We start from the raw sequence: 19,558 nt of genomic DNA, 5'->3' as shown, positions 1-19,558 counted from the left end.
TCTTATAATCCTCTCTCTTCTGCTATCTGTAGGAATTTTAAATTTCGTTGTGTATATCTCTCTCTTTAAACTAAGAGATTTCATTTCCTTTGATCATCCCTCCTCTCTCTCTCTCACTCCCTCTTTCCCTTTTTCCCCTTTTCTCTATCTCTCTATATCATGCTCGCGTATTTCATTATCTAACCGACTCTTCAAAATATTCTATTTGCTTCAGTTTGAGTTTCTGCTGCATTTACGCTCCTCTCTGCGATTCTCACCTCATAGAGAATGCGACAAAAACTATTTGCGTTTTCAATGTGGAGCTCGGGGCCTTTAAGCCAGGTGGCTTTAAGCTTGCGCTAATCAACAGAAAGTTCATTTGGGGCTTAGTTTTGTCAAATTAGTTGCAATTTGTTAGGGGTTGGCGCATTAGGGGTGAGCGTTGAAAAATTGCAATGTAAACAAAAAGTTGAAGTGGCAATTTGTGTGGCGCAATTTGCGAGAGCAGAAACCGAAAATCAAATGCATTTGAGCTAATAATCAGCGAACCGTCCCCCATTTCGAGCACCTGCACACGAGGCAATGTATGGGATGGGGGTGGGGGGTTGGTGTTGGGGTTGAGGTCGAGGTAGAGTCCGAACCGAGGGCAAACAAACATCGTTTACTTTAGGTAACAAAAGACCTCATTTTCCATTTGTTTAACCAGAGCGAACGAGAGCTACGCAGGACAGCAAGAACAATGGTACGTAGCTCCTTATAAATGGATGGATGGTTCGCTCATTGTTATTGTTGCTGTTTGCTGTTTGCCGTTTGGGCTGTCGCTGTTGCTGTTGCTGTTGCTGTTGCTGTTGCTGTTTGTTGAAATTAATTGGTGTAACACAAATGAGTAATTTTCAATGTACATAAATATTTGCACAAGTTGCAATTTGCCCGGCCGCTACAGCCGTATACGGGCTACAGGGTATCCGTCTGCTCGGACGGCGGACGACGCTCCTCTCGAGTGCTGATCAAATACAGTTTTTATTGTCAAGCGTTAATAATTTGAACAATGAATAATATGAACGGTAAGCATCTGTTATTATTCCAAACAAATCAAAACAAGTGCACTAGGGCGTTTGCTAACCGACGGGGCGTGGCTGCTGGGCGGGCGGGCTGGCTGGCAACCCTCTAACACATAGCATAGCCCTCGGTCCACAAATCTTCATAAATTGTACGGCGGCTGGGCGGGTAGAAGGAGACGGAGAAGGAGAAGGGGGGAGAGGGGGAGGAAACTTGACAGTTGGGAATTGAGACAAAGTGCGAGAAGTGCTCGGAACGTGGACTAGAAAAGGGGTCGCATTCACCGCCAAATGGGAAAATGATACACTTTACTTTTTGGCTGCGTTGACACACACACACACACACATAGACACACACACACACACACAATCAAGCTAGAACAAATTGCCACATAAATGTGGGGGGTGGTTTGCCACGTAATAGATTTTATTTTATTTTTATAACGTCGAGGACGCAGGACCTCAGCAGTACGTGTCCTTATCCACTTTTACTTTTTACCTTTTACCTTCTACCTTTCGCACTCGCAGCAGCAGCCGCCGCAAAAAAAAAAACAAATTTTTGCTTCTCTTCAGTTTTTTTTTCACTATTCCCAGGACATGTGCGCGTCGTGCTTCAATTTCGAAAGCTTCGCCAGGTGGTTCACCTGTTCAATGCTGCGAGCTGAGCTGAAGATGAGTTTCGTCGAAATGCTTTGGTGAATCTGCATTTGGAGGAGGCTAGGTAGAAGAATGGTAATGACCATAGGAATCTAACAACCATTGACTGTAATTGAGGATCGTGAGAGAGGACAATTCTAATCTATTTACTGGTAAGAATTGAAGATCTTAAAATAGGACAGCTATAGGGGTACTACATAAATAAATGCCTTATAATCTAGTCTCTGTCTCAAGTTCCCAGGCTTCACAGTCAGAATTGTGGGATTGTGAAACTTTGAGGCAAAGACCAGATAGATGAATATCAAAAAGCCAATACCTATACTCTATACACTTATACCATATAAAAACCATTTCAAAGTGCTTTGGCATTCACACTTTTATCTAATAAACATCAAGATCTATCGATATAATATCGAAATAGACTTAAATCCCTACCAAGTGCCTAACTAAACCTACTGAGCTCCTCATTAAATACCTGCGAGGCAATAAAAATGTTTAATTATGCGATTTAGCAGGCTCGCCAAAGGTGGACTGGGAATATGAGCTAGACGCATTCGCGCAAATTAGTTTCAGGGTTAACAAATTAGAGCGGCTTTCGTGATGTGTGCCACAGCCAAGTCGTGTCTCCAGTCACGGCCAGCACCACCCGGCGTCAGTCTCGAGTGACAGACGGTGCGCTTCGCACTCGCAGTCGCATTCGCATTCGCTTCTTTGTTTTCTTTTCGCTTTTTTCCCCCTCTTTTATTTTATTTTCAATGTAGCTCGTAATTTTTTACACATTGCGGTCCCAGCTTAACTGCGCTACCGGCTGTTTTGCGAGCTCTACTGGGAGACATATCAATATAACCGGGACTCTCGCACACTCGCACACTCGTCCACAGGTAGCTGCATCCCCTTCTCATTTAGCTTACGGCGCACGCACGGCCACACGGTGATGGAACAAGTGTAATCGTGGACCGTACCGCGCCGTATCGAGGAGGGTGCCAGAGGCGGGTGGGCGAGCCGTGCGCCGGTCGCCTGTGCAATAAAAACAACAGAGAACCAGCAAAAAAAGCGCAAAGGCAGAGGCGAGCCGGGCAAGGACGACCTGTACACGGGGGACCACAATACGGCCGAGTAATAGAAAATACTATTCATGTTACTAGCCGGTAAGGATTTTCGACGGGGCAACTGGCGGGGTAGAGGCGAGCCAAGGCGAGGGGAGGAGAGGACAGCAGAGAAGAGGGCGACATTAATATGTAGATGCATTAAGTACATTATCCGGGGTTACAACCTCGCTACACGGATGACGACAGCAACTGCTCCAGAGCCGAGTGCCGAGTGCCGAGTGCCGTGCGACGAGCGTCGCCGAATAGCCGAGCGCTGAGTACCGGCAAACAAGGTAAACGCCGGAGTGTGCGAACTGTGAGTGTGTGTGTGTGTGCACCTTGACAGTGGTGCAAAAGTTATTATTTCTTATGCGACTTTTCAGCTTAAGGCAAAAAGTTCTTGAAAGCGAATCTAGACTGCATTGAAACTCTGAAGTCTTAAGCAATTATTGGAAGCTGATTTACGCTACTGTAATTTCTGATTTTGAATATAGTTTGTCGTTCCTGAAATATATGGTTTTGATATCATAGGTAAACAGAGCTAGGCGAGTTAATTAGCTATGATTATCAAAGGAATCCTCTAGGAGTTTGATCTTTTTTATGTACATATATAATGATGTGGTGTAGATATCATAGGTAAACAGAGCCGGATGAGGTAATTAGCTTTGATTACCAAAAGAATCCTCCAGCATTATGACTCTGGAGCTTTTCTTCTTCTTTATATATATATATAAATACATACATATACATATACATATACACATATATAATGAATATATTTTTAGCGAATGCAACACTCATTTTTCATGGTGTTTGGTCCCACTGTGCAAGGGTTCGCACAGGTTGTGTCTGCCACAGTTCCAGCCCATCTGATCTGAGCTGCACGCGACGAGGGACGCAAAATATTATGATTTATTTTTATTATAGCGGGTAAAGTGGTCTTTACAAGCATCAAACAGAGCCAGGCCCAACCACCGCGCCATCGAGCCATCGAGGCAGCGAGGCAGCGAACCGCCGAACCACCCATTCAAACGCCCACAGACGGTGCCAAGCAAAAAGGCAGTTAGTTGGTTAGCAAAAGGCGCATGAGGATGTGAATTCACGATACGGAGGAGTAGGAGGAGGATGTGGATGTGGATGTGGATGTGGATGTGAATGAGCTCGTCAGGTGGCTGGAAGCGTTTGGGCGGAGAGGGCTGGTGGGGGCAGCAGGGCAGGGGCTGGTTGGTTGTTAAATGGACGGGTGGATTTGCACTTGCCGCGCTGACTGTTATCTTCATTTTTGCTTTCAGTTATATTGCCTGGGAATTCCTGTGGGAGTTAGCTGCATACCAGCCCCGGTAGCAAAAACAAGCCGGCGGACAGACAGACGGAGCGACGGAGCCAGAGCCAAAGCTAAAGCCAAATTGTGTGCCCGGGCGATGGGCATAAAAAACAAGCGGATCAAACAGCAACAACAACAACAACAACAACAATAGCAACAATGGCAAATCGAAATTGTGTGTTTCTCGCATTGACCATTGAAATTGCATTAATGCTATGCTACATAGAGTTAGACAGAGAGCAAGATAGTGTGACAGAGAGGCAGAGATGGAGAGTATGTGAGTGAGAGGGAGTCATTGTAGCATTAGCCAACCCTCCTTTCTGGTAATGGAAATCTGCGTATAATCCCCGTGAATTGATGAGATGGGCGGGATAAACTAGTTATGGCCATTAATACGATCAATTTGATGCTCACTTCGCTGAAAGTAAATAACAACCTTATTGCCAAATGTTGAAAAACATATTCGAACGACATGGGCGCAGGCATTAATAAAAAAAAAAAAAAAAAAAACGGAAAAACGGAAATACAGAAAAATAAAGCAAAGCAAATCGCCACCCTAACCAGAGAACCCTCCTCAGTGAGTCCGACCCCCCCGACCACCGCTCTACGGGCATGTCTAATGGTGTTTGTTACCCGCCTTTTGGTTGAGCATTTGTAACTGATAATTGCAAAGTTGTTGCCAGTTTTTCAGCAGACTCTGCCCCTGCCCCTGCCCCTGCCCCTGCTCTACCCTGCCCTGCTGCTCGCTTTTGCATTAAATTTTACATATGCTCGGTTTTTAGCTAGGAGGGTTCACTGTGGGTCAACCGAATGCGTTGATGTGCATTTTAAGCAGGTTAACCTGTTAAGTGTCATCGCCCAACCAAGGCAAAAAAGGAGTAAGCTCAGCCTGCCATTTATCCCCCCCCTCCAGGTCAGCCTGGGTAGTTTACCAGGTGCTTAGTGCAGGGGAAGGGGGGAATCGAATGGGAAAGCCAATGCATTATCTGCTCAAGGATCTAGGGACTAAGATGGATTTGCTAGCTAAGATCTGTAAACTATTTCATTCATTGTTAAAAAACATTTACATAGCATATTCATTATTGTAGTAGACCAATATTAATACCAGCTATTAGAGAGGGAGCTCTATAATACCTTCAATAGAAAAATAAGTTTAATTCTTAAATAGAGAGCAAAAATGGGCAGGAATTTGTGAAGCTAATCTAAATTAAATAAATAATTATGATAAAAGCCCTTTGTAATAATTATGTGGATAGTGAATGGGGTAACATGAGTATTGGTTGGAATAGAATAGCTAATGCTAAGCTACAGACTCGACTGTAGCAGTTGGTGGAATCCCTAAAGACATAAGACAAGTACTCGAAAGAAAAGCTCTTGAGAAAAGACTAGACAAAGATAGACTAGAAACTCGACTGTAGTAGCCTGTTGAGTCTGTAATCAGTAAAGAAGAAAAATAAGAATAAGAAACGGAATCCGAGGATCTAGAAACTAGTATTTTAGAGCTTTCTTTCACTAATTATCATTAGCAACAGGAAAAGAGACTCGAATGTAGAGGTTCGCCGAGTCTTTAGAGTAGCAGGAGAACAGCATAAAAGCAAATAGAGAGTCTGAGCTAAATTTAAGCAAAGGTACTAGAAAAAGAAAGAGTAGAAATTTGACTAACAACAAGTTGAGTCCTTGTCACAGTCGGACTAAAAGTCGAATCTATAAAGACTGAGGATAGGGAGTTGAAAGGAAGCGAACAATAACGAGGCTGGAGAATAGAAAAGGCTAGGAAAGCGACTCGACTCGACTATTGGAAAGTGTCGTATCTCTAAAGACTTGAAACTGTGTTAGAGTTTCGAGAAGCTACCATTAGAAACTAGGCAGAGGCTCGACTGTAGAACTTCGATTGGCCATAGAGGAAAAAGAACCTTAAGTGCAGATAGAGAGACTAAATCATATTCAAACTTAGAGATTAAAGACTACATGCAGTAGAAACTAAGCTAACGACGCGACTGTGACTAATACTCGACTCGAAAGAGAGGCACTCTAGTGCCTATGCAGTTAGACTTGGCACACTGCAACAGGCCTGATTTGTTTTTGATGTCTTTCTTTCTACCTGTCGATTTACTGAGGTAAACTTGGTTATTTTTTGTTCATTTCTTATTTTTGGATTATTGTCTAAAAATCTATTATAGTTTTTAAATTTCAGTTGGTTCCCCGACGCTCCAGAGTTTGAAGTCTTTTGAGTCCTCACCTCTTATTCTTCACACTTTACTTATAGAGATAATCTTAAGAATACAATAACAGTATAGTAAATGAAAGTCCCTGGACACTACAGAAAACATAAATAATAAATAATAAATAATAAAAAATAAATAATAAATAATAAATAATAAATAATAAATAATAAATAATAAATAATAAATAATAAATAATAAATAATAAATAATAAATAATAAATAATAAATAATAAATAATAAATAATAAATAATAAATAATAAATAATAAATAATAAATAATAAATAATAAATAATAAATAATAAATAATAAATAATAAATAATAAATAATAAATAATAAATAATAAATAATGAATAATAAATAACCCCAGAGATTTATGTTTTATATCAGAGCTTCATCTACCAACCATTTGGTTCCTCCATTCAAGTTCCTCGTCGGACTTACGACAAAGTTAGACATCAGCTTCAGTAGTCGAGGCATTAGCCCATTACCGCCGCCTGAATTCCTTATCATCTAAGCCGGTGCTTTGAATTTGTTGCACTCAATTGGGAAAGTGGAACGGAAAAGTCCAAGGGAAAAGCTTAACAAGCGACAACTAACAGCACTTAGCCCGTTCCCGGCTGTGCTGTGCTAAAAAATAAAAGTGGTTTTACTTGGGTCTTAGGTGGATCTTTATCGCAGTGCCAAGGATTTGGCGTGGCTCGATTGTAAGCTGCAATTTGTGCAATCAGGACTTAAACGCGAGGAGCTTTGCCAGTAAATGAAATTACAGTTAAATGCACATTGAATGCATTTTAAATATTAATGAGCCGCATTCACAATTTACATTGGCGAAAGTGCAATTTGACTGCGCGTGTCGCCTTGTCCGACACCATTGTGAACAAAACGCTGCGTATGAGTGATGTCCACGTTGATGTCTCATAGAAACGACCACGACCACGACCTCGACCACGCCCACGCCCACGCTCACGCTCACGGCAACAGCCGCCCGCGCACTGTGCTGGCCACATTTCTATGGCGGCCATGTCATCATGCGGGTATTACATGTCCACATAGGGATGTCTTGCCCTGCTCCACCGCACAGCCACACAGCCACACAGTCTGCACAGTCTGTATCCGTCCGTCCGTCCTTCCGTCCGTTTGATTGTCTTGCAATAAAGAGACAACGCACCGCACACAGACGCAGCGCTAAATAATTGATGAAGAAAAGAAAACTAAATAAATAAATGAATCAACGGAACGGCATGGCACGGCACGGAACGGAACGGAACGCAAACCAAGACGAGAGCCAGAGATAGCCAAACCCAACCCAACCTCAATGGAACCAAACTCAGCCGAACTGACGTGGACATCGGACATGGGACATGGCACATGGCACATGGCACAGGCCACATGGAATATGGCAAGTGGAATGCGGTTAGGATCGGGCCGTAAATTGTCACTGGATGACACAAAGCTTTCTACACACAATACACGGCGCGTACACACACACACATATATACGCGCTCACACACACTGAAGCCGCAAAACTTGCTTAAGCCACACAGCAGAAAAAATATGTAAGACTGTGGATGAAATGACCCGACTAGCTAATACCCTGAATTCAGCAGCAATAAATATTAATCAAAAAATAATTTCACTGCCAAATTCTACATTTGGCAGGTTATTAATAAAATAGTAGTCGATAATTATCGATAATTGGATATAAAGTGAAATATATAGGTATTAATTGTAGATAACATGTAGGAGCTAACATGCGTAGAGCAGCTATATTGAGTCGAAAAGTACAATCATAACTACAATTTAAAGTTTAGCCGACTATCGATATTAATCGACTTAATAGACAAAGTGAGTAGGCAAGTAGAATTTTGGCATTGCTCATAAGATACGAGAGGCTGTATGCAAATATATTTGCCATTCAGCATTTCTATCGATTAGACAGCTTAATCGTGTGCATCGATACTTATCGATTGGATATTTTGAGTAAAGAGACTATAGCAAGAAGTGCCTATTCCTCAACAATAGGCAGCGAGAGCTTAGCCTGCTCTATGGAGGCGTAGCACATGCTATTGACACTAATAACAGACAGGGTATACGAAAGGAAGGCTGGTAGGCGAAGCTAATGTATTATTAATCCGAAAATTGCTGTGTATATAAATTTTGTTTTTCTTTTTTGTTTTTTGTTTGGCTACCGTTTTGTTATGGTGCAATATTAAATATGGTTACATATTTAATAATGTCAATCCGGTGGTGATAAATACCATAACAATCGATAACTAGGACGTCCTATCGATTATTAATGCAAATGCTGAAATGAGACACGGCCGGTGCGAAATGGAGGTCGCTGGATTAGGCAGGTGATGACAGAACAGTGGACAGTGGACGAGAAAGTGGCAGATTGTGTGGAAGAAATAGGGAGAGTGAAATAGGAGGTAAAGCAAGGGGGAGGGAGCGAGGGCGGCAGGTAGGAAAAACAGTGGACAGAACAAAATTGTTGATGACAAGAAGGAAACTTGATAGAATTGAAGATTCATGTTTTATGAAATAGATAAATACTAATATGAAAACTGACAAAAGAAAGCAAAGAGGGATGGTGAGAGAGAGAGAGAGAGAGTTGGTTGAGGTGCAAGCAAAGCAAGCAAGTAGTAGGGAATGGGCGCCAGAATAATAGAGAGTAAAAGAGTAGGAGTGAATACTAGAAAGAGAAGAGAACATTCATACAATGTATAGACTAAAACATAGTCTGAGCTTGACATGGAGAAATAGATAGAGAGGGGAGGTGATAGAAAGTGATGGAAAGATAAGAAAAAGAATCCTGAAATGGAATCAAAGATTGAAAGGTACATGAAATTCTAGTGGTACGGAGAGATAGAGAGAGACAGAGTGAGAGAGAGAGAGAGTGAGAGAGAGAGAGAGTGAGAGAGACAGAGAGAGAGTGAGAGAAAGAGAGAAAAGGAATAAAATATATATATTGAGAGCGAGAGAGAAGAAAGAATGCAGTGCTCAACTGATATCGAGATAAACATAGATACGAGGCGAAACTCAGGGAGAGAGAGAGAGAGAGAGGGAAGGAGTTGGATATAAACACAGATACGGAAAAAGAGGGAAAGAGACAAAACACGAAGACAGACGATCAGAGCAGGAGGCAGGATACTGTTGTAAGAGCTTCAATTATAGGAATTAAAGACAATTAATGATTCCATCAAGCATATGTGTGCATATGTGTGTATGTGGGAGTGCGATAGCATCGGAAAGTATCGCACTCAGTCTGTGGCCCACAAATGCGAGACAACAAATATTTGTGCTGCGACGCTGTTTGCCTTGTGGTTGGCGGGTCGCGGGTTACGGGTCGCGGGTAGCGGGTTGTGGGTTGTGGGTTGTGCTTGGAAGTTGGAACCCACCCGCCGGAAGGGAATGACAGTTCGGAGGTGGCTTTGGCGGTTTACACTAAGTAGAATTTGATTGCGTGTGGAGTGGCAATGGAAAGTTAACGATATTTACCAAATAGTATGCCCGGCTCCATTCTGTCACGAAATGACAGAAGCAAAAACAAAAACCAAAAACCAAAAGCCAAAAAAAAAAAAATCAAACAGGTGCACTAAATGAATTTCAATATGATAAACCACTTGTGGTTGCCGGCTTCAGGCGCTCGGTGGGCAGGTGTATGTTCGCTATGGTGGTGCGTGGTGCGGTGGCTGGCGGGCATACAGTTCTAGTACAAGCGCCTCGCCACCCCCTTGCGGCGGGGTCATGGGCGTGCGTGTGCTGGAAAATGATTTGAGGGAAATTGAGCCATATGTTGCGAATACTAATGGATATGCCAGGCCCTCGAGTCCGTCCGTCCGGAAATATGAAAGTGTAATTTAAATTGAATTAAGTGTACTTGTTTTTCCATCCCTCACCCCTCACCCCTCACCGCTCACCGTTGAGCTCGGCAACTGGTTGAGCAGCCAAAAACTTTGCCGTTGCCGTTGCCGTTGCTTTTCTTGTTTTGGTAACTGGTGCAAAATCTAAATCTGTGATAAATGCCTGCAAAGTGGCTAGCTGCCAGGCTGCCACACCCCCAGTGGCCGACGCCCCTCGTTCAGTTGCTCAGTGGCTGCTGCATCATTGTTTAGCAAATTGATAATATTTATTGTTGTTGTTGTTGCCGTTATTGTTGTTGTTGTTGTCGGTGTTCTCATTTGTAATTGTTACAAATGCTGGCAAGCTGTCAGGCGAGCTCAGACACCATCCTGCTGTCCTTTCGTCCTGCCGTCCTGCCGTCCTTCGGCCCATCGCATTGTGCTTTATGATGGATATGATTATTTTAATTAGCATTATATTTGCTCTCGTAGATATTTACCCTTTTCGTAGCGCTCATAATTGGCCCTTCATATGCTCGCAAAACTTGCACATTTTGTGGCCTACAGGGGGTTGAGGGAGACAGCGAGAGAGGGAGGGAGAGAGGGGGAGAAGGTGGTTGCTCTAACGTAAATTACTTTAATTTAATGAGTTTTGTTATGTTTTTCCTATGAACAGGGGCAGATCATGGACGAGTGGTGGGGTCGGATCGGGGTAGAGGGAGGGCGGGGCGGCTTTATGGCACTCGCATAACGCTTATGACACATGTTACCAGAACTGATAGACAGCAGCCATCAAATCAAGTGGAAAATTTTAAACTTACATTTGCCAAGGGGGTTAAAGAATGCGTAAGGGGGGGCGTAAGGGAGGGGTTGGCTGCCCGGACAGGTGACGGGCGGAGTGGAACGGGACAGGTGGATGGGTGGTTGGGTGGTTGGCTGGATGGCGACTGAGGGCCATCAAAACTTATTTGATAGGCATTTTTTTTGAGACTTTCGAGTGTTAGTTGCATTAGCTTAATGAAGCTAAATCAGGTGACAAAAACTAAGTAAATAAATAATTAAAAAATAGCAAATGAAACTAAAAATAAGAACTTGATAAAATCAAACTCGATTTACATTTTTTTTAACAACTCGGAAAATAGGAATTAGAAATTGATGAATGAATTATCTGTAATTTATGCTTAATTGGAAACCAAGTAAAATAAATGGAGAGCAAAATGTAATTAGAGTGGAACAAGATTTAATTATTCTACAGAGGAAACTGGAACAAGGCGTGGCTGTAAAATAATTATATGTTCGAATCAACTGTTAAACCCCTTTACGAAGTGAAAGGGCCATATTAGAGGTAGAGCTTCAAAGCAATGTATCTACACACCTACAGGAGGCGTGGCAAATGAAAAGTGTCTAAATGGCGTTTAATGGAAATTCTCTCGACGACTTTAAGTTTCGAATGCACAGTATGTATTACCCGACTGAATATATTATGTAGTGATATCCATTGGAAATATTCATGGTAAATCGAATAATCTTGGGCAGTTCTTAGAGAGATATACTCAAAATAGTCGCATTATAGCTTAACCACCTTATAGAGGTACTAGTAAATGAGAAAAACCACAAATATTCTCATTGAAATACTTCTATTTTGCAGTTGAAATACTATTGAGACTTCCTTTTGATATATCTGAAATGCATATTATTTAATAATACAATTAAGCCTAATTATAACAGCCGTTCAAATATATAACGTTTAAGCGATTAAGTGCGAAGTTGGCTGCGGCAAAATTCAATATTAAACGAAATCACTTAGGGAACGAAAGAATATATATAGTATAATATATGTTGATTTATTTTTTTCTTTTTTTACCTTTTACAGACCATGAACAAGTATCAAGCAGTAGATAAAAATCGACTGATTTAATGATAGCTGAAAAATGAGCGAAGCTAAGACTTAAATAGATCATAGTGAATTAGGGCAAGCTGGGAAACTGGTACTAAAGTCCACATCAAAGGTGTAAAGTACCCGTTTGATTCTCAAGCTTCACTTCAGGATAATCAGTCCATAATCGAAATGTTGCGTTTAGCATATATGATACAGCTTAGATTTAAGATTGTGATTGTCTTTTCCAGGTTTTAACCTGTAGACGTCTCCATATTCGGAAAGAAAGTATCAGATGTGGGCGATTTCCAGATACGATATGAGCCTGAGGATGATTTTTACGTATATCCGAGAACAAATGATTCTTAAGGAGATCTCTGCAGTGACGATAGCGCCCCTTGAGAAAATGGCGTCTAGAAATGGAGTGCGGGAGAGCTTGGCGATCATCTACTATCGACTAGAGGGAAATCAGTGAAAGACTTGTTTATTTATTTTTTTATACGAATGGATTACGAATTCTAAATAAACGACAATCAGTGCAGCAGAATATATTATGGCTCACACAAAGATTAAGAGATTCTAAAGTTTATTTCCAGCCCAAAAAAGAAAAGAACACAATCAAGTTTTCGTTAGGTTCGATGTCAACTTGAGCTCAGATTAAAGCAGTCCAGTTATATTTGTTTGTGAATGTATATACGTAGGTACGTACATATATAATTCTACAAAAATATAAATTTGTATATTTATAAAAATAATAATAGTATATAAATATATATATCTACATATATATATAAAAGCGAATTGCGCATGTGCATATAAATATCTAAATAAACCAATATCAATATCAATATCAATATCAATATCAAGATCCATCAAGATAATCGCAAGATCTACTGAATAATTGTTTATTTGCAGCATCCTAGACTAGACTAGACTAGGCAGTATGGCAGGGAAGGCAGCTAATCCGAATACCGATGTCAGAAGACGATCCAGGGCTAGCACAACGAGCAGGGACAAGCAGATGGGTGAAAATGCAAGGATAGATGAGGAGAATGAGGAGGACTTTTCCTTTGCCCACTTCGAGCGCCAGTGGCGACGCTATTTGGTTAATTTCGAGCGACGGCGCTTACAGTATGTAGATTTCTTTTATGGGAACAAGCAGACAGGTCTTTACGGTGAGCAGGAGCAGGATGTCGAGTTTCAGGATGCCATCGATGCAGCTACGAGTGCCATCTACGATGCCCAACACAATCAGGGCGAGGAGACATTGCTTTGCGACTATTGCAAGTGCAATTGCAACTGCGCCAGCAATCCCTGGCATCGCCCCCATGCCCATGCCCGTGGCCGCACTAAGAACAGCTGCAGCGATCTAGGCCATTCTCACTGACCACTCAACAAGCCAGCATACAAGCAAACAAACAAACAAGCATTCGAACAAAGAAACATACTAGCTAACTGACTGACTGACTGACTGACTAACTGACTGACTTAACTAGCTGAGAGAGAAATTTTCAAAAATTGTCAAAGTTGTCGAACTGCAAGCCTTAATATTTGACGTGGGAGCCCGCGTCAGGTAGAGCCAAAATAATAAATTTGAGCAACTTTCAAAGAGCCCAACACAGTTCAAACATGGCCAAAACTTGCCCCAACTGCTGGCACAGCTCCCACCTAACGGCAATGCCCCTAGCAATTGCGTCTTTGAGCTGGCCACCATATTGTGAGGGCACGGCCATATGATCCATCCACACTACGTTCGCTTCTGCAAAAGTATTATCGAAATAATTGTAAATTAAATAAAAATATGTTACGGATATCCAAGGAATTCAATAAACAAATCGATAAGTGAAAATCAAATATTTGAGGGTTTTGAATTCTGAAGAGGAAGCTTGGAGGAAGATGGGAAGGGAGGAGGCGAGAGGAAGAGAGAGAGAGGGGGAAGTGGGAAACAGCAATAGGCAGAAGAAGTGATACAAAGAGAGAGAGAGAGAGAGAAAGAAAGAGAAAGAGGTTGAAGGAAGAGAGAGGAGAAATAGAGAGCGTATTGGTGAGACAGGGCAAGAGAGAGAAAGTCAGGGAGGATATATATATATATATATATATGTATATATATTGAGCGAGAAAAAGATAGACAAGATGAGAGAGAGGGAAAGGAAGAGAGATAGACAAGAAGTGGGAGAGAGAGAAAGGGAGAGAGATAGACAAGAGTAGGGGGAGAGAGAAACTGACAGCGAACGACAGACAGCGTGTAGTGTAAAAAGGGGTGACAGAGAGAGCTAGAGAGAGGGGGACACAGAAAGATACCCAATGAGAGAATTGTGAGAAAGTTGGTAGAAAGAGCAAGCTAGAGAGAGAGGCAGACAAGCATAGGGAGAGCTAGGGACAGATAGAGACAAAGGCAGACAAAGGAAGAGAGAGAGAGAGAGCCCTTGAGTTAGATTTTGAGATAGAGAGAGAGAGAGTTAAAAAAAAGCTGTATGTTTTATATTGCCTTAAATATACGATTCTAGAAAATTTCCTGTTAAGGTCAATTAGTTTTGTCTTTAACGGTTGCTTAAGCAACAAAATTTCCTGAGAATTTCAATGTTATTTATAGCATTTTAGCAGATACTGAATGAAAGACTCATTTGAGTAAACAATAAAAGAGAATCTTTAGGATTTTCTTAGTTAACTTTGTACAAACTGAATTGAAAGGCATATTAGATATCTCAAGATTTCCTTAACTACCAGAAAAAAGAGCAAAACAAATAGGAGCTGATGCCTCAACTAATCTGGTCTTATTATATGCATGGGAATTGAATAACTTTGCTTCCAAATGCAAGTTTCTAATGAAATATTCAAATATGTTTTTATGTCAATGCTGCAGAGAGACACTGGCAAACAATAGTAAAACAGTAAAGGATATTAAAAGTGCCTGGAAAAAGATATCGATAGGCTGAAATACTAGTAATTCTAGTTCAAATTAAAATGCAAAATATTGATTTCATCTATAATAATAAAACATCATAAACGAAATACAAGAGATTCGAGAGAGCTCTGCATTCTGGTAAACATATATTCTATATGATGAGTGCCACGCCTCCTGCTACCATATAAATCATATTAACTGTATTCCCATTAGCTCCAAATATACGAGTATATTTGTAGTTCTGGTGTTGTGCTTTGAATCTCAGTTCGAGTTTGTTTTCATTCCTGAGCATATTCCACTCCTGGCAATATGTTTCTAGCAGTCGAGCCGCATACAATAGTTGGCCAGACACGAGGGGGAGGGAGCAGGAGTCGATATTTTATTGCTATTGCATTGGGATGCTAAACTCCCTGGATAGTTGATTGTGCCACTCACTCAGTGGAAGGTTGTTGCACCTGAGACCCGCAGCGGTAACTCGAGGCGCATGGGGTACAAATTCTCAGACTCAAGTGTCTGCACGCGTGTGTGTGTGTATGAGTGTGTGTGTGTGTCGAAAATTAAAGCCCACACGAGCGTATGCCAAGAAATTGGGAATGGTTGAATGGGTGACATGGGGTGGTGGGAGTGAATGGGTATGGGATGGGAACCACAACAACCACCGGTGACGGCGACGGCGACAGTAACGCGTGGACAGCGCGCACTTTTGTCATGCTCGATTGTGCCGAAAACAAGTGGCATTACAACAACAACAGCAACAACAACAATGAGTGCAACAACAAGAACAACTCGAATGCCTGCCGAACAACTAGCTGAAGATATAGGAACAGGTTGCTTGTGTAATTTGATTACAATCAACTTTAAATAGAGCAGCAACCACCTAGCCGCACAGCGAGCACTGCATGCAGTGTGTGTGTGTGTGTGTGTGCCTATGTGTCCAGGACTAAGCAGACAGCCAAACAGGAGTCCAACTCGCCCACCCGTCAATCGCGGCCCACGGCCCACGGCCCACGGCCCACGGCCCATAGCCCGCGACCCGCCTCGAGCTGAAGTAGCGGTACAATACAATTAACGACACGAATCATGATGTGCTTACCTGGCAAACGACCGTCACGTGGCCCGTTCCCAGCAGGCTTACACGTCACAATTTTAATTTTATTAAAGAAACATTTCAAATTAACCACACAGTGAGAGAGACAAAACGAGAGAGAGAGAGCGAGTGAGAGAGAGAGAGAGAGACGCACGCAGTTGAGCAGCAAAAGCGGAAATTGAAGTTGTCGCCGTTGTCATTGTTGCTGCTTTTGTTGTAATCAAAATGACTGTCATAAAACGCAGCAAAACGGATAATATACCATATACGCATAGCACACACACACACACACACACACTCACAGACACACACACACACGCACGCACATATGGCCCATTACAAGGCCAATGCATTGAAGCATTTCGTAACATTTCCGCTAAGTTCATTGCGATCTGCTGCTAAAATGTATTTCAATTAGCGCTAGTTGTGGGTATTACGTATAGTCCCAATTAATCCATGTTATTTATGTGAAATTTACAACCAAGAAGATTTTTATGAAACAAGCCGAAGACCCCAATAGCCTCAATGCCGATTTAATATATTGTATTAATTCTAGTTTTTAATAAATAAATAATAAATATTGTAGAAGTAAATATATGCTTTCTCCTTAAGAGAGGCTCTATCCGGTGAAAGGATTCTGTTTCTATATATATATACAGTCGAGTCTCGATAATTCGTACCCACTTAAATCGAATATCGCGATAAATAAAAAGAAATTATATTCCCTTGAAAAAAAAAAAATTCATTCTCGCTAATTTCCGATAATTTGAATTTATGTGTAAGTAAAAAAAAAGTCTCCTCTTGCCATTTCGATTTATCGGGACTTGACTATATATATAAATAAAGATATAAGAATTCAGCCAATTAATATATCTAATATATGAGTGTATATATATTTTAGAAAATATCACATATTAGCTTCAGGCAACATTAAACCATATATTCATTAGCGATTCCAATTTTCAATCAAATTTCCCATTGAATTTTCCTACGCATAAAATCACTATATGTATATAGTATTAAGTATATGATTACAAAAGTTTTGAAGCCAAAACTGAATCGAATTGTTTTCTCATCAAATTTTCATTAAATTTCTGTGTAGATCTCTTTTGTATTAGTATTAGTCATTTATTGGCTTAACTCACCTGTAATGGACGTTGCGGGGGGCCACTCATTGAATGGTGATGGTACATCACATCGTGCTTGATTTGGGAGGGCATTTGGCTATGTACATGCTGGGCTTGGTGTTTCTGTATGTCGACGGCGGCGAGGGCCTCCGCTCTGCTGAGTATGCCATCGTTGATACCCGCAAAAATATCACCCTGTATCGATGAGAGACAAATGGAACAGATTCGCCAATTAGTCAAACATAATATCAATGATCATCTGCTCGAATTGGAACTGGAAAGCAATATAAAGTATACGGAGTAAAAGAAACATGATGATACATAGATAGATGAGGCCCACATCAACTAGATTTACTATATAAACTATATATATATATATATATATATATAATTAGGTATCATAAAAAGAGCATATACTATATACACATATATATGTATGTATGTGGGGTAACCTAACATAAGTAAGCAAATATCGTATATCAAATAAATCGAATAGTTTGGGTTTTTGTTTGTTTGTTTATTAAAGATTAGGTAAATCAATTCAAAGGCATAACAACTGTGTGTGTGTGCATGTGTGTGTGCATGTGTGTGTGTGTGGGTGTGGGCTGTGTTTTCTTTACTGTGGTTTAACTTACATTCTGACGTGCTGACCACGAATTGCATAATAGGGAAGCATCTTCTAATAAACGACTCTGAAAAGACGAGACAAACAAGGATAGTATATGTATGCACGAGTTTTTACTGGGCTATTTAACATCAAATTCAATTAAAAATTTGATTCATTTTGAGTATCCGTTTGTCTGTGCGTGTGTGTGTGTATGTGTGCGTGCGTGTGTGTGTTTACAGTGTTACCTCAAGTTAAGGGCATTCACAAAAGTTATATATCGACTCGTTGTCTGTCTATGTTTCATTTGCTATGTGAAATCGAAAACTTCGATTTATAGCTTGATCTACGAATATATATATATATATTGGATATTGTTCCATATGATGGATATTATTTATATACATATATAGATAGAGTGTAAATAGTTTATCTTAATTAACAAGTTTAGAGTTTGAATGCGATCCTCTATATCGTATCAGGGAGGTAATAGTTTAAAGGCAACAAGACTTCAGCAAGCTCTCATCGCATCCTAAAAATCTCACGAGCTGTAGTTACAATGTTGCTGGAACTTCGACTCCCAGAGATGTAATAGACATAGACATATGTAGATATAGAGGCTTTTGTCAATTTACCACATAAAGTTGATTTGGTAAGTCCATAAAGTATAGTAAATCAACATTAACTCAATTATCTAAATTCTTTTTCAGTTACTAGCTCTATGAATCCGGTTGAAACGATGCCCAAGGAACCATCATTATGATCGGAAGTCGCTATGATCATATATGTTTGCTCAAATAGGTTTGTTTGGGGACTCGATATAACCGTATGAGCTTTATATGCGGAGTCGTTATAATCGGATTCTTCTATATTTACTTTGGAATAGGAATGTTTAGTTGCTTATACTCCTGTATATGTATATTGCATATGTAGTCAATGTTAATTGAGACTGATAAACACTGATTAAAACCAATAAACTCCATTTCAGTTCGTGAACGTTTTGGTATTTTCGACCAATAAAGATTTGATTTCATTATCAATTTGTTCCCATATGGAATTAGATCATTTCCATATTCATATTTACCAGGTAGTTTATCCAAATGTCAAACATTTGAGATACGAAACATGTCTTGAAAGGGGCGCAAGGACACGCCTTGAGCGCTGCGCTTTAAAGGCGAGACATGCTTGGAGTCTTTGCTTAATATTGATTTCTGCACAACTTGGATGAGGAGTCAGGTGGAGGCACGGTGGGGGCATGGTCGGTGGGCAATGGGGAGAGATTGCCGTTAAATAAATAATTGTAAAAGATACTTGGCGGTTGTTTTTTGTTTCTCTCAGTGTTTTTGTGAGTCTTGTTGTCGCCATTGTGGTGGTCCTCAGTGCTCCAGCCGTATCGATTTTATTTGCTGGCAAATGCTGTGCGGAGCTCACGAATTTTGTAGTTAATTAATTATTTAGATGCGCACAAAAGTTCAAAACAGGGCATTCAGGACACACAGGACATAGAGGACATTCGGGCACATGGAGCACTCGCTCATTTGGTGGGCGAAAGTTGGCGCAGCGAAAGGATTTCTGCTGCTTGCCGACAAGCGGCCGTATTCCAAGGACTTCGTCGACTTGGACGCGCGACGACCGCAATTGCCATGCGGCGGCCATCCAAGAAATCAAAATGTTGCGCATTTTTAATGCAGCAGCAACAGCAGGACTTCAAGTTGGAGCTGGAGTTGGAGTTGATTCCCTTAGTCGTAGTCCGCCCGGTTTGTTTGTCCTGCTTGGCCCATTTG

General features: G+C 41.0%; 2 protein-coding genes across 5 annotated transcripts in view; one reads left to right on the top strand and one right to left on the bottom strand.

Annotated features, from left to right (window-relative positions):
- LOC6583887 (inhibitory POU protein) overlaps positions 1 to 19,558 on the bottom strand; it is a 40,705-nt gene that overhangs the window by 10,366 nt on the left and 10,781 nt on the right. For 2 of the 4 annotated variants that reach the window (XM_044009943.1, XM_044009945.1), the window contains exons 2-3: positions 17,806 to 17,862; positions 17,189 to 17,365 (exon numbers count right to left, since the gene is read on the bottom strand). In XM_044009943.1, coding sequence (XP_043865878.1) covers positions 17,189 to 17,365; positions 17,806 to 17,862 — 234 coding nt within the window. The remainder of the gene's footprint in view (positions 1 to 17,188; positions 17,366 to 17,805; positions 17,863 to 19,558) is intronic. The other 2 variants (XM_044009947.1, XM_044009950.1) reach the window with 1 other exon arrangement.
- LOC6583885 lies at positions 12,672 to 13,905 on the top strand. The gene is made up of 2 exons (XM_002009511.4): positions 12,672 to 12,752; positions 12,967 to 13,905. Exon 2 carries the CDS (start codon positions 12,995 to 12,997, stop codon positions 13,436 to 13,438), a length of 444 nt encoding a protein of 147 aa, XP_002009547.1. The 5' UTR covers positions 12,672 to 12,752; positions 12,967 to 12,994; the 3' UTR covers positions 13,439 to 13,905.

This window comes from Drosophila mojavensis, unplaced genomic scaffold (genome assembly GCF_018153725.1).
Source record: "Drosophila mojavensis isolate 15081-1352.22 unplaced genomic scaffold, ASM1815372v1 contig_136, whole genome shotgun sequence".
NCBI lineage: Eukaryota > Metazoa > Arthropoda > Insecta > Diptera > Drosophilidae > Drosophila > Drosophila mojavensis.
The sequence above is the reverse complement of the archived record's forward strand: the minus strand, read 5'-3'. Positions and strand labels throughout refer to the sequence as shown.